We start from the raw sequence: 15,861 nt of genomic DNA on the forward strand, positions 1-15,861 counted from the left end.
TACACAACAATAAGTTCAGAAAATAAACAAGCTAGACACTGTCATGTCAACATCTGCTTTATTTTGCTGTTGATATTGTTGCTAGATGTTTTGAACCTTACCTGGGTCATCTTCAGGCATATCTGAATACTTGGTGACAGATATCTGAGTTGTGTCATTTATTCAACATGAATTCATATTATGACTATATTGTTACACTATCCTAATAATACACTTTGATATTTAAAATAGTTAAGACTTGACATAAAAATAATATTGAACAGGTAACAAATTAACAGATGTAAAATTAAAATTACAGTTGAAATTCCCGGTTAATATGACTAATAACAGTCAATACTGTACGTCTAACTTTTGTAACCGCAACATATCTTAACGTGTGATGATATTGTCATGTTACAGTATTAATATTGTGGTGTTGGGAACTGCATGTTGAAATTTTTCTGTAGCTCTCTAGGTCATGTTGCTTTTTTTTTAGAAAGTTTCCTATTAAACGTGCGAGGCAGAGCCCATTGTTCAGCATATCTTTCTTGTGTTGTATATATATGGGTGGGATGTTTCATTCTGGATACCTATAATCTGGACACACTCTATTTTTTTTTTATGATTATGTCTTGAATTCAGGTAATGCTTGCTACCAGTCAGTCCAGAACCTTTTGTCTTCTCGTCTGCTGTCCAAAAACATAAAAATCAGAATATACAAAACTATAATTTTGCTTGTGGTTCTGTATGGGTGTGAAACTTGGTCTCCGACATTAAGGGAGGAACACAGACTGAGGGTGTTGAGAATATTTGGACCGAAGAGAGAGAGATGAAGTGACAGGAGGTTGGAGAAAACTGCATAATGAGGAGCTTCATAACTTGTACTCTTCTCCAAGTATAATTAGAATTATCAAGTCAAGGAGGATGAGGTGGGCAGGTCATGTAGCACGAATGGGAGAGACGAGGGATGTGTACAGGATATTGGTTGGAAAGCCAGAAGGAAAGAGACCACAGGGAAGACCATGGCGTAAGTGGGTGGACAATATTAGAATGGATCTTGGAGAGATAGGATGGGATGGTATGGATTATTGGATACATCTGGCTCAGAATAGGGACCAGTGGAGGGCCCTTGTGAACACAGTAATGAACCTTCAGGCTCCATAAAATGCTGGGAAATTCTTGAGTAACTGTGGAATTGGTGGCTCCTACAGAAGGGCTCAGCTCCATGAGTAAGTAAGTAAGGCCTTTGTGGCCTGTAACAGTCCACAAAGGCCCATAGGGTTGTGAGACATCGAGGCTCCCGCATTTTCTAAACAATCTGCTCACAGATGGTGAGGCTGTCAGCCGCCCTTTAACCCCCCCCCCCCCCNCACACACACACAGGAAAAGTCCTGATACACATTTCTGTTAGAGGCTGAGTCGACCCCAGGGCCACAGTGCAGCTGGAAGGATTAGGTCAATTGAAAAATCCAATGACTTCATTGGGATTTGATCCTGTGACCTTTCGGCTTGTAGCATAGTGCCTCAACCAACTACCGTGTATCTGTCAGACATAGCCCTCAAAATTCATTGAGTTCTCATATTTCTACCTATCAACTAGTAATGTCTGCTTCTGTCTCCATACCAAATTTCATATTCTAACCCCCTGAGCAGTTCATCAGTTACTGCAATATCCCAAGAAGCTAAATAAAATCCATGCCTCATTTTACATTCTACAAAAAAAAAGAAATACCTCAGGATATTTTGCACAGTTTTGAAGATATAATATCATACATAATTTCTGGACCCTAGAAAAAGCATTTCCCACCACAGAAGTCTACACATATGCCATACTGTTTTTACTAGTTGTAGCAAATTATGAAGGATGGGGTTTAGGTGGCCTCCAATATTCATAGAAACCTTGAGAAAGTTGGTCAAATGGTAACACACAGAGTTGCATACTTGTTTTCCTTAAGGAAAGAAAGTATGCTGAAACTGTCAGAATAAATGGCCAAGACATTTGGACACAGTGCCTGAAACCAAATGCCCAAGCCAGTTTGCAAATTTTTATACGCCTTTTTTGTAGGCTATTTAACGATTCTTTCAGAAATAAGACTGTGTAGCACCATATGGCAGGATGACAGATAGTGATAATGAATTCAAAAGGACATGGAAGGAAGCACTCATAGCCTAATAAAGCTACTATCATGGCATTTGCCTGGAGAGACAGCAAAACAAGCAAAAGACCTCAAACCTGGTGTTCCAGCTGAGATTCAAATTGAGCACCTCCCAAATACAAATCTGGAAGAACATTATTGGTAGACCATCCTGTTTGGTTAACCTTTACATTTTGAGCCTTCAGAACCCAGTATATTGGTTAACATTTGTGAACACAGAACCAAGGTGTGGCTGCGATGCTCATAGGTATGAGTCCTGTCTTCAGAAGGGATGTTCCTACTCACACATCTAAGGAAGTTACTATATGACTCACATATAAGGTATACAGGGAGGCTGAGTCTCAGCCAGTGCCTGCCTGTATGCTCGAAAACTGGATGAGCTGTCGATGAGCGCGCAGTACTCCTTGAGGCCCTCTGTGATCTGTTTCTGCCACTCCAGTCGTCGTATTGGAGCTGAATCGAGTGCAGACAGCAATGCCAAATATGAGTTAAAATTATTTATCTTACGTAGGTGCTTCATGATCTTGATGAACTTCACTACGTAACGCTCTCGATCCTTAGCTTCGTTCTGCTCCAGGATTCTTGACCTCGCCCTGAACATGGAAGACAACAGGCATTACTAACTTCACAGATGGTTAACCTTTATCGGACGGGCCATTTAATTTCCGGTAGGGGCAGCTGGACGGAGTTTATTTAAATGCCCGCCCTTCTAGAGCAATGAAATTGTAAGCATGTTTCTAAAAATGGTGTGATTTCTACATTTTTTATGATAAATGAACGAAATGAACGCTCCTTTAATGTAGAAAGAATATAGAATCAGATATTCTAATTTACAGATTTTAATATCTGTAAAAATTTTTTACACTGATTCCCAAAAAAAAAATTTCCCGAAATTCATACATTTTCTGCACCATGTGTTCTAGCAGTGTAATACATTTTTTGCACCATGCGTTTTAGCAGTGTAAGTCCTTGTGGCGACTTCACATTCAATGGTGTCTCTTGTTGAAGCTTATTTATCGTATGGGACATACGATAAATCGCTCGCTGTGTAATGTGTTAGATAGACAAAGGAGTTAATTCTCGGAATATGGTGCTGCCAGATCGGTAATTCGTTCATTTATTGCAGTCAAACCATTGTGTTTGTAACGATTTTGAAACATCGCAATATAAGATTAGCCAGCCATGACATCATGTACCATGTTTGAGGCAGATATTCAGTTCAGCCAAGACGTGAATGAGATTTTTGTATGTGTGGGCTCGAGGTCATGATTTATGGCTTCTTATCTTGGTCTAAGCACAGAGATTCACTGCTAGAGAGCGGTATAGTTCACCATGGCCACACGACGACGTCGTATGGAAGATGCTGAAATTGAGAAACAGCTGTTCAATGACACAGATTTGGACTGCTATTCAACCGATTCTGAGAGTGGCGAGGAAAGTTGGAGTTCTGATTCTGCGGACGAAGGGTCATCACCTTCATCGGCAACTTGGGGACCGCCAGACCAGTGTGGCTGGAGAGGTGTGAATAATTATTCCGGTGTAGCTGCGGATATAAATATCACGGCAGCTCGACATCACTGGCCTGCTTCCTCTAAATCGCAACTGAGGTGTCGTGTGTGCTCTTCGCGTGGGAAGCGGTCTAGCGTTTGTACGAAGTGCGTGAGCTGCGACGTCGGACTCTGCATTTCGGAATGTTTTCGGCAGTACCATACGAAGGCCACATTACCATAGATGATGCAGGAGGGAAGGCTGTTTCCTCATGAAGATGGTGAACATATATCACGTAAGTAGAGCAAAAATTTAATTTTAAATTCAATTTTAAAAAGATCTTTACACACATGCAATGCGCGAAATCACATGAGGTCGTTCGGCCATATGACGTCGGTAGATTACATTAGATAACACAGGAGGGAAGGCTGTCACCTTATAAAGCTGGTGACCATAAATCATGTAAATAGAACAACAATTTATATTTTAAATTTAATTTTAAAAAAATCTTTACACGCGTGGAATGCGCGATATCATATGATGTCGTTTGGCCATTTGGCCTTACTTTTAACCTCATATGACGTCGCTAGATTACATTAGATCATGCAGGAAGGAAGGCTGTCTCCTTATAAAGGTGGTGACAAAAAATCATGTAAATAGAACAACAATTTATATTTTAAATTTAATTTTAAAAAAAACCTTACATGCGTGGAATCCGCGACATCATATGATGACGTTCGGCCAGCTGCCCTAACTTTTAACGACATCATATGATGACGTTCGTCCAATAAAGGTTAATTAATCATACCCTAACATGATAATAAAAAACTGGGGTCACAAAGCTTACTGGGTAACAGGGCAAAGGCTTATCACCAAGTTGCCCATCCTGCAGCTCTGCTGGTATAATACTGGCATGCTGTTATGCATACCAAACCACTCATAATTTTGCACAAACAAGCACAATGTTACCACCATCCACCTGGTCACATCCACTTCAAACACTACTGATCACTAACAAGGTAAAAGAACTTGGGCAGCACTGTAAAGAATGTGTACAGTGCTGTCTAGTCAGGTGGACATGGTGTCACTGACTTTGGGTGAATGGCAGAACATGAGTCATTCAGCACCATATACTTGTACTTGCATGAAACAATGGGTAAAGCATAGGGCTGGTTGTTATTCTCACCAGTAGGACATCTTGTTGAAGTGCTCAGTGAAGCGTGTCAGATTGGGGCTCCGTTCCTCATTCTGCTCCTGCGCCCAGATCAGAACCTCAGGAATCTCAATCTTCATGAAGAGTTCAGCATCCAGCAGGGTCATCTGTTCAGCTATCTGTTCAGATTTGAAGTCGAGTAACAAGGCTTGCCTGAACAGAGATAAGTTAGTCAGTTTGTGATCATGCTGGCCCTTGGTCAAAGTCTCAAGACCAAATAAACACAGCTCATTACCTAGTGTAGATGTTCAGAGAGGACAGCAGCATGCTGGAAGCACTGTACAAGCGCTTTGCGTTGCACTTCTCTATTATCTTGACACGCAGAGCCTTGGCCATCGTCAGGTCTCCACTACAAAGGAGTTGGTACACAAAGTCCATCAGCGACTGTAGCAGCAAGCTGTCCAGGTCAGACATCCTGCACAACAACCAAAATATCAATCTTGCTGGTCCCTGCACCCGTGTCACTACCCATGTGTTTCGTTCTGCTGGATCCCACTGACATGGCATTTAACTTCACCACCGAAGACAAATGTTTAGTTTCTTTTGTTCTCAACAGGGGCCACGAGTAAAGGTCATAAAAATGGGGGGCCATGGAAACTGTTAAGTGGGCTATGAAAATTCCACTTAGAAAATAAAATTATTAATAACATATAAAGAAATAAAAATGCCAAACGGTCAGTACATATACGTAGCACGTCCACAAAGTAAGTTTTCCACTCATTCCACAGCTAGAAAACCTTATATTGCGCGAAGCGACTGCGCGTACATGACAGAGCAATGACGTAGCATGGTGCATGCACAATGCACAGTAGCATCGTTGCAGCTGTTGAAGATGGAGGCTCTTATTCCAAATTCCGCCGACTGTGAAGTGAGGTCAGTGATAAAGTTTTTCAGTGCACAGAGCATAGCGCCGATCGAAATTCATCACCAGCTGTGCGGGGTCTATGGGCCTAACGTCATGAGCAAGCAGATGGTGCGTTGCTGGTGCAGACAATTTTCAGCAGGTCAACAAAGTGTGCATGGTGAGAAGCGCAGTGGGCGGCCATCCATCATTACCGACGACCTGGTGGAGCTTGTGCCGGAACGCATTATGGAGAATCGTCACGTCACAATTGCGGAACTCAGCAGTCATGTCCCGCAGATTTCCCGCTCCTTGCTGCACGAAATTGTCACGGAGCCCGTTGTTAGGAAATTGTGCGCCAGGTGGGTGCCGAAGCAACTGACACCAGAACACAAACAGAGCGCATGGAGTCAGCATTGACCTTTCTGCAGTGGTACCATGATGACAGCGACGAGTTTCTGTACCGGATCATCACAGGTGATGAAACGTGGATTCCACACATTACCCCAGAAACCAAGCAGCAGTCAATGCATTGGCATCATAATGGATCTCCCTGTAAGACGAAATTCAAGCAGACGTCAGCGCAGAAAGTGATGTGCACGGTATTCTGGGACAGACGGGGTGTTCTCCACATCGACTTCCTGACCAGAGGTGAGACGGTGAATGCTGAGCATTACTGTGAAACACTGCAGAAATTGCGACGGGTCATTCAGAAGAAGCGGTGCGCGATGCTTAGTGCCGGTATTGTCTTCCTGCACGATAACGCTAGGCCGCACACGGCTCGACGGACAGCAAGTCTCCTGCAGGAGTTCAGCTGGGAGGTGTTTAATCATCCACCCTACAGCCCGGACCTCACTCCCAGTGATTTCCATCTTTTCCTACACCTCAAGAAATTCCTGTCCGGTGAGTGTCAGCGTTTTGAGAATGACAGAGAGGCGGAGATGGTTGTCACACAGTGGTTCCAATCCCAGGCGGCAGACTTCTATGACACAGGCATTCAAAAGTTGGTCCCACGGTATGACAAATGTCTCAACTCCGGTGGCGATTATGTTGAAAAATAGCTGAACACTTGCTGTATCTGTTGCAATAAATATTTCCATGAAATTATGTTTTGTTTCTGTAAACGGCCCCAGGGAAACTTACTTTGTGGACGAACCTCATAATAACACAATAACTCAATATCCTTGTTTTTGTATACCTTACTTAGAAGGGACATAACCTGTTATACTTAAATCACAATCTTAGATCTGGGAATTCCAAGCACTGGTGAACAGGTACTCGCCTTCTCAGAGGGGGCAAAGCCCTGACAAAATGGTTAACTGGAAAAATGATCCCTTATTTGCCTAAATATCTCCTACTCCTCTTGTGAATTTTACCCCCACCACTTCAGTGAATTTCAGGTGTTCCTTAGTTCATTTGGAAGAAAACATTTTTCTGTGAAAGTTCTATTATTGTGGCACTTCCCTATTTTGGGGTAAGTTACAAACCCCAGCTACTGTTTTCTGACAACTACACATTACATTTCATAATAACTTGAACTTTCTTTACAAATACACTCATGGCTTTCAATAGAACTTGAATACCCTCCTTCTACAAAAGAAAAATGTTGTGAATTTATTACAGCAGTTTGTATTTATTTTTAAGTAGAATGGTTTCAAAATTAATTTTTATGGATACTGATTTTCAAAATTTTCCACATCTTTAAAAAATTTAGAAATATGGCAATCATAAATTTTAAAAATTCAAACTGCCAAGAATTGTTTGTTTCCATGGACCAGTTTGCTTGGTTTATATACAAAGGTACAGATAAAATTTAAAAGTAAACTTATCCCTGTAACAGGCCGTGGAGGCCCATAGGGTTGTTAGATGGTGAGGTTCCCACATTTTCTAGACAATCGGCTCATAGATAGCGGTAACATTCATTTATATAGATATCCATGTTTTATTCTGCTATTTATTTTGATTGCCCACTCCTGGAACTGAAAAATTATTTAATTCAAATATTATATTTTTTCCATTAATTTAATATGGCAGATTGAAATAATAAGTAAAACACGGTGTAATAATGAATGGTGAAAAACTGAAATTGTTATTAGCACTAATGATAAATACACTGCTCCACATGATTATTGCATCACCTACCGTCCTCTCAACTTGGAGGCATTAAGAAACACCTTTTTTATTATTAACATTCCTCATATTATAAACAAATAATACATGTTACAAATAAAAGTGCAGTTGATAAACTACGTATGTTTTAAATATTACATTTATTATATATAAACAATATGAGTATATATCAAGTAGACATCATTATATTTAATGTACACTTGTACCTGGGAGGTGTCCAGTTCAAATCACAGCCAGGAAACTTGCTACCCTGACTGAGATCTTGTGTGGCTTTCCTTAGACCCTCCAGGCAAATGTCATGATAGAATCTAAATTCGGCCATGACCACCTCCTTCAAAAATTCTTTCCATTTCATCAACCATTCTACTATTTGACTGTATGTAGTATAAGAGAATGACAGCGTCATAAAACACCCTCTCCCCCGCCCCATACACATACATACATATACACACACACACACACACTCACTAAGTATAGCAGTGCCCAAAAGGCAATTTACTTCTGGCTGAGATAATGGTCTTCTGGATGTGACACCATGTAGTTTGGCATGTACATAAGTACTGACATTTTAGAGGAATGTGTCTTCAAGGCTGACGATGGAGGCAGCTGGTGCCTGTCTACATACCAACCAGCACCGCATCACATCCAGAAGACTGTACCCTGAATACTCACTACTGTGTGTGAGAACCTCAGATTTCTGATCGGCTTCTTTCTCTCAATGCTATTGATTTTACTCTATACTTTATTTCAATAAAAGGACATTCCCACATACAAAAAGAATGTATTTTGAGTTGTGACAGAGACAGTATGCAAAAGGGAAAAGGTGCAAAAAGGAGTGCCTCCCCATGCAGCCATTTCTTCAGAACAAAAAATAATGCCATAATTAGAGCAGAATTGCTGAATTATGTAAGGACAAGACCTACACCACTCCCAACTAAACCACAAAACCTTAGTAACCAACCTACGGTTGTCACAGGGTATCCAGACACATGGCACACTCACGTGAGATCACTGACTACTCTGACTAGAAGAGAGAATGCTTCTCGGGCCGCCCGTTGCTTCACCATGTCTGATGAGCAGCTGAACCGTTCATGCCTATGGCACAGCTTCCGAATCAAATCCAATGGAGAGAGGAATGTGCGGTACGTTGTCAGGAATGCCTCTTGGTACAGGAAGTCTGGAAGATCACAATCATTCCTTGCACATTCCAACTACACAGCAAAACATGCAAAATGTGGGCTGGAAGAATCACATGACTACGACCATCTTGGCAGGTGTCATTATACTAGAGTAAATAGAGCTTGCATAGGTAGAACTTGGGACACTGTGGAACATAAGCTCATACTTTTAGGAAATATTACAGGAAACAAGACAATAAGAAACAAATAAACATGAGAGAGAATTGAAAGATAAATACCTTGAAAGATATTTCAAAACATTATACAATACGAAGGTGCAGACAAATTTTAAAATGAATGGAAACCGAAACCCACAGAAAGATCTGAACATAACGCCTGGGGGGGGTTCACTCATGAGAAATGGGAATGACAGATTTGGAAATATGTCATACAGAAGGAAGGTAGAAAATGGGAAGCAAATATAGAGGAGGAGGTTTGAGAATACACATATGGAAAGGTCTCTTGCCCAAAAACCAACATAAAGTGGAAATTTTCGAGGAGGTAGAGCTACGGAAGTCAAGTGGACCACAGGGGCTCAAGAAGATGCCAACTAATAGTAGCAGTGTTGTGGTGCTTCAGAACATCAACTGTGCAACAGTCGTACCTGTCTCATTTTCCTCTTCAGTTCCATAAGCATAAAACAGAAAAAATATATACATATTTCATTATTCAGTATACAACAGAGAGCCTGCAACATGCTACATCTGTTTACAAACTGAAACTCACCATTCTTGTTCGCCTTTGTGGCATGTATGATAAGCGCATCAGGATGCCCACCACGAACATCAGGACCCTCTTCATCAGGCTTCTTGATGACTAGATATTTTGTGATGTCCAGTTGTTCAAGGGGGCTGCTCTCATCTGTCAGCTCTGATTCACTATGTTTTGCTTGCACACTATTGGTCCCCAGGGCCACTGAGGCAGGTAGTTCTAACTTCCATGCTGCTGGCCCCTTTGTCTCCTCCTGACTACAACAATAAAGGATTGTATATTGATACAGCTTCATGAAGGCAACTGATGGATGGCTTCAACAGACAAGCACAGTGTCTGCAAACCAGTGTCAATGTGCATCAGTACAAAGAATACTTCAGATTTTGGGAACAAAATTAATATAAAAATTTTATATTAAATGTATATGTTATTATAATGGGCAAGTGCATAAATACCATAAAGAGAAGAAACCAGAAACACATTCATATGCTATTTGGGCGAGTGATCTATAAGTAATCAGTGACACAACTATGTATATATTCATGTCTAATCAAAGGAATGTTGGACAAAATATTAACATAAAGACAACTAATAAATTCTTCAAAGATGTGTCACATTTGAAATATTTCACAACAGTTAACTTGCAGTTTGTGACTACTGACTTTAAAGAAGATGGATTCTGCAGTACCTTGTCTGAGTGATGTCCAAATCTGTTGGGAAGGGCTGCCCCTCCTGCTGCGATCTTGAGGTTACAGGAGGTGACGTGGGTGGAGGACTAGCTGTTGACTTTATGCTGGATGTGCGACTACGTTTTGGTGGCAGAGCAGGGGGGTGTCCAGGTGTCTCCTTCAGAGAGGAACTTGACACATCGATACTGAAACACATTTCACATCCAGACAGTTGGTACTACCACCAAGCCTAGTGCTCTGTACAGAAGTCATACTGTCATATGAGCTACAACACAGGATCAGACCACAGCATACTGACCTCCCGGAGAGCACCCCAGAACTGTGAGACGAGACCACGGAGAAGGAACATGAGTGAGTCGATGTGAGTGACATCTCCTGCTGCTGCCACTCAGCCTGTAGCAAGTTGTAGGTGTGCACTGAGTGGCGCAGGAACTCGTTGGTGTTTGGACGTGAACAGTTGCCAAACATCTCCATGTATGCCATAACTGCAAATGACATATCATTCAGCCTAAAGGCCTTGCCAACATCATCATCACATCTCAGCCTTTGAAGTGACTACTTTCCAAAATGTTTCTTGACCAGAATTCATTCATCAGAGCTACATATGTCCACCCATCATAACCACTCTTATCTGATTTTGCTTTGAGCTCTATAAATCACAGGTTCCTCATTACCTTCAACAAGCACCAACTATCTTAAGCTCAACACTGCCTTCAGAAATTGTTCAGTTTCTAACTTTCATACTGTTTGCCCAGATTACCAGTAATATTTGTAAGATCTGAAGTTTGAGCAGCTGTGAATATTCATCTGGAGGTGTTCTGGGTAATCACAACACTGTGATGCAGACCTGTAGGAAGGTACACACAATTCAAAGAACCATACTGCCACCATCTTAAGGCAGCTGATTTCATGACAAGTTACAATGATTTGTGTTCCCACCATCACCACTGTTGCCTCTTCTATAATTAAACAGCAGTGAAAGAATATACCACCTCATGTCACACATAATTCTGATTACTGAAGGAGACAAACAAGATGGCATGTTTGCAGTAACACTATTTTCCGGTTCAAACCGTCCGTGTCCTTTCATAGCTTTCATGACTTTCGCGAAAACAAACCGCTTCACTCGTTTCATGTCTTACTCTACTCTGAAAGAGAGATGATGCATGCATCAGACATTCAACAGACAAAGCTACAGGTTTCCAATTATTTCTAGTGAGAGGTAGGCAACAGCAAGCTTGTGCAAAGTGTTACCAAGTCACAAGTATACACTGCCGGTTCTTGCTTTTAGTATGAGTCAAGCTGAACTAGATCTCACAGCAATGCAACCTCAGCACTGACACCATCATGTTTGAATCCCAGTATATAGAGACAACAATATGGCTCAAGGATGTAGCACAGAAAGAGAGTCCCAGTTGCATTATCCAACTGCATCACATCAAGAGACTGGCTGGTAGTTAACAGTTGGGTAGCAGTGCACTACAATTCAGTGCAACACAACAAATTGCATAGATTTGAAAGCACACATTGGGAAAAAGAAGCTCAACTGCGCTTGTGACATCTGTGGGACTCAAAGGCTCTTATGGTATGTGATGTCATGCAGTTAGGTTTTTCTGGGGCAGCATGTTCCCTCTGAAACACCTGTGCCTATCTACCAAACTGCACAGCAACCCATCCAAAAAGCCCATAGTCTTAGCATGAAGTACACTTGTCCAAGTCCATTTCTTACACATTGTGAAAAAGACAGCACAAATGTGTCAGCAGTTAAGTTGGTGGAGAGATGTGAGTCACAGGCTGGAACTCCTGCTTCACTTCTGGGAGGTCTTGGGTTTGAATCTCTGCCTAGAGATTGGGTGTCTTGAGAGAGATATTTAATGGGCTTCACCAGTCCCTCCAAGCAAATGCTATGACAATCTTAAACAGGTAAAAACCTCATCCACCACAATACACTGTTCAAAATGAAGCAATTAGTGCAGCAGCATAACCTCAGGAGCATAACACAAAGATGTTAAAGTGCTACATTTAATAATATTGATTTGGACTTTATCCAGGGTCCTGGTTCTTTATATAAAAGACGTATAAATGGGCTTTACTTCCATCCTCAGAAGAAAATGACAGGAGGAATGTCAACCCTACTGAACCCTTAGACAAAAATGCTCTCATGCCCTGGAATCTAATCAGCTAAGTTCACACAAAATACATTGGGGTTGTGACATAGTGGACAATGCCAATGGGACAACACTAACACACACTGCACTACTAACACTAATACTGGGAACAAAACAAAACAAACTGAACACAAAAGGGTGTGTCCTAGTAACGAGAAGGGGACGCAGCACTTACCAGAGTAAGCCACTGACTGGAACACTGGGAAACAGAGACAAGCAAGTTAGTTGACAGTACAGTGGGCCATCATAATGAGGCACGGCCCCACGCAATGTTGCAACTGTGTCGGGCTCTGCCTCTCTATACACTCAACTTTGCACACACATATAAGGTCATATAACACTCACTGTGTTTCTTCTTCAGCGGTAGCGGCGGTGGTTTCCCATCTGGACTCTGGCAGCTGCCATGCTGAATGGTCTGTGACTGATGCACGCTGCAACTCTGAACACGATGCACCCGACAGAACTCGTCTGTTGCATCTGACGGAACATTGTCATATGTAGACAACTGTCGGTCTCTCCGCTGTTTTGGCCTTGTTTTTTCTGGCAATGCAGGTGGGACATTTGGCAGAGAGTCTCCATCTGGGGAAATGCTCCTTGCCACATCACTATCAACATTCTGTTCTGTGTGGTGAAGGGAGGGGACCAGCCTCTGCATTTGTGCCGTGGCAACACTGGACTCTGTGGTGGTGCGCTGCACCTGCCAGATCTTGTTGCTAGTTGATTCGGTGCTCATGTATGACACTGAACTCTGCTGTGAGGAGCGGGAACTAATCTGCTGTGATGATGTGTAACTGTGGCTTGAGCTGTGCAGAGAATGCATGGACGCAAATCCCGATTCTGCATGTGAAGACGAGAGTGTGCCAAGCGATGTGTCAAACCCTGCAACAATTTAAACAAAGTGTTTACTTCAACATCATAGGTCACACCATAGCTCAAAATGTTAGTGGCTGGCTTCCACCGTGGCGGCCCAGGTACAAACCCAGGTCTGGTCAAGTGGGATTTGTGGTGGACAAAGTGGTGCTGGGGTAGGTTTTCTCCAAAGTACTTCAGTTTCCCCTGCTAATCTTCATTCCACCAAGTTCACCATCATCATAATCACCTGGGGCAGGTATAATAGGCCAATCAGTGGCTTCCGTGCCGAGTGGACCCAACTGGACTCCACCCCCCACTATGCTAAAAAATTACTTCAACATCAGAGAACTATTTTCACCCTTAACATTGATTTCTGCTTCTTTATGAAGCTTATATTATATAACAAACTTTATGGAAGAGACTTGTTCTTGAGAATCTCATGCTTCCGCACCTGATCAAGAAATTCCCTTCAACTTATGGAACACACAAATTCATTAGTGTCCACAGGAGCATACCACTGGACTCTACACTTTGCTACGTGAATCCAATCCATATCCCATGTCTTTATGATCCACTTTAATATTATCCTTCTCTATATATATAGGGTGTCCCAGGAGGAATGTGCCAGACTTCAGGAGGGTGTTCCTTATGTTAAAGTATGCCGATATAACCCAAAACACCTATGTCCAAAGTTGAACGGTTACGGAGATAATGGCCCGAGAAAAGTGTATTCTGGCGGGTCAACGCACTGTACCAGTCAGCTGACAGTTCTTATCTATGTTTGTCCTTGAGTGTGGTGATTCACACTAGCCGTAAGCTTATGTGCTACCTTCAGGGTACGTTGCGGCTGCGTCACGAATGGTTGGTGAATCAGTTGTGTGGAGTTGCTGAAATGCCTTTCGTGTTTTCACATGTGGAATATTCTGATATGCATTTTGTGTGTGGATTTTGCGGTGGCAATGCACGTGCTGCTGTTGAAGAATACCAAAGGTGTTTTTCCCATCGAAGGATTACATGTCGAAGTGTATTTACACGAATTCACCAGACATTGCGTGATACTGGTTCTCTTCTGAATGTTTCTGTGCACTCTGAAGGTAGGATGTACGAATGATGAACACACGAGAGAACATTCTTGAGATGGTTCAGAGAAGTCCGCGTCTGTCCACTCGTAGAATGGCCTCTCACATCAGCGTATCGCATATGCAGGTGTGGCAAACTTTACATGATGAAGAGTTGTATCTTTACCATGATCAAAGGGTACAACATCTGGAACCAGGCGACCATGCTAAGCCGATGGATTTGTGCCACTGGATAAAAACTCATCTCAAACTGTTAAGCGTAATTTTATTCAGTGAGGAGGCGTCTTTTACCCGGGACGGTGTAAATAATTTATGAAATGTGCATAAGTGGTCACATAATAATCCACATGAGATAATGGTAACGAAATTCCAAAAGAGATTTTCTGTGAATATATGGTGTGATGTGCTTGAGAATAGGTTGCTCGGACCTTTTATGTTTCACAACAATTTAATTGGAAACACGTACGATGCCTTCCTGAGGAATGAGTTACCATGTTTGTTGGAAGACATCGTGTTAACGATAAGGAGCCAAATGTACTTCCAACATGATGGGGCTCCCCAACATTACACTCAGCACGAGAGACACTACTTAGATGAATCCTTCCCTAACCGCTGGTTAGGTCATGGTGGTCCCATTGCATTGCATGTTACATCAGTGCTTGCCACTCATGTGTCATGTATAGTGCTTGGAAACCTAAGGACAACTATGATATGGCGAACGAGTTTTTTGTAGTTCAATTTAATGGCTTCATGTCACTCACAAGTTAGTTTGAAGTTACATACATTATTAACATTACAGAAACCACATATTCCTGCCAGTTTTAATATGTATTTGGTAATCAACAAGTGGGTAACACCTGTCAAAGTTTCACACTTCTCTAGCCATTATCTCCATAACCGTTCAACTTTGGACATAGGTGTTTTGGGTTATATTGGCATACTTTAACATAAGGAACACCCTCCTGAAGTCTGGAACATTCCTCCTGGGACACCCTGTACATATATACAGGTGTCCCAGGAGGAATGGACTAAACTTCGGGAGGGTGTTCCTCCTGGGACACCCTGTACATATATACAGGTGTCCCAGGAGGAATGGACTAAACTTCGGGAGGGTGTTCCTTATGTTAAAGTATGCCGATACAACCCAAAACACCTATGTCCAAAGTTGAACGGTTACGGAGATAATGGCCAGAGAAGTGTCAAACTTTGACCGGTGTTACACACTTGTTGATTACAAAATACATATTAAAACTGGCAGGAATATGTGGATTCTGTAATGTTAATAATGTACGTAACATCAAACTAACTTGTGAGTGACGGAAAGCCATAAAATTGAAGTACGAAATACTCGCTCGCCATGTCATAATTGTCCTTAGG

The 15,861-nt window shown here is 42.0% G+C and overlaps 1 protein-coding gene across 8 annotated transcripts in view; it reads right to left on the reverse strand.

The window, feature by feature from the left end:
* The window catches only part of LOC111873639 (guanine nucleotide-releasing factor 2), a 45,434-nt gene that overhangs the window by 4,200 nt on the left and 25,373 nt on the right, over nt 1-15,861 (reverse strand). For 5 of the 8 annotated variants that reach the window (XM_023868544.2, XM_023868543.2, XM_033755143.1 and 2 more), the window contains exons 8-17: nt 12,899-13,432; nt 12,729-12,752; nt 10,684-10,870; nt 10,385-10,570; nt 9,712-9,953; nt 9,590-9,604; nt 8,810-8,984; nt 5,072-5,251; nt 4,810-4,989; nt 2,450-2,728 (exon numbers count right to left, since the gene is read on the reverse strand). In XM_023868544.2, coding sequence (XP_023724312.1) covers nt 2,450-2,728; nt 4,810-4,989; nt 5,072-5,251; nt 8,810-8,984; nt 9,590-9,604; nt 9,712-9,953; nt 10,385-10,570; nt 10,684-10,870; nt 12,729-12,752; nt 12,899-13,432 — 2,002 coding nt within the window. The remainder of the gene's footprint in view (nt 1-2,449; nt 2,729-4,809; nt 4,990-5,071; nt 5,252-8,809; nt 8,985-9,589; nt 9,605-9,711; nt 9,954-10,384; nt 10,571-10,683; nt 10,871-12,728; nt 12,753-12,898; nt 13,433-15,861) is intronic. The other 3 variants (XM_023868542.2, XM_023868541.2, XM_023868546.2) reach the window with 3 other exon arrangements.

The sequence above is a fragment of the Cryptotermes secundus genome, unplaced genomic scaffold (genome assembly GCF_002891405.2).
Source record: "Cryptotermes secundus unplaced genomic scaffold, Csec_1.0 scaffold678, whole genome shotgun sequence".
NCBI lineage: Eukaryota > Metazoa > Arthropoda > Insecta > Blattodea > Kalotermitidae > Cryptotermes > Cryptotermes secundus.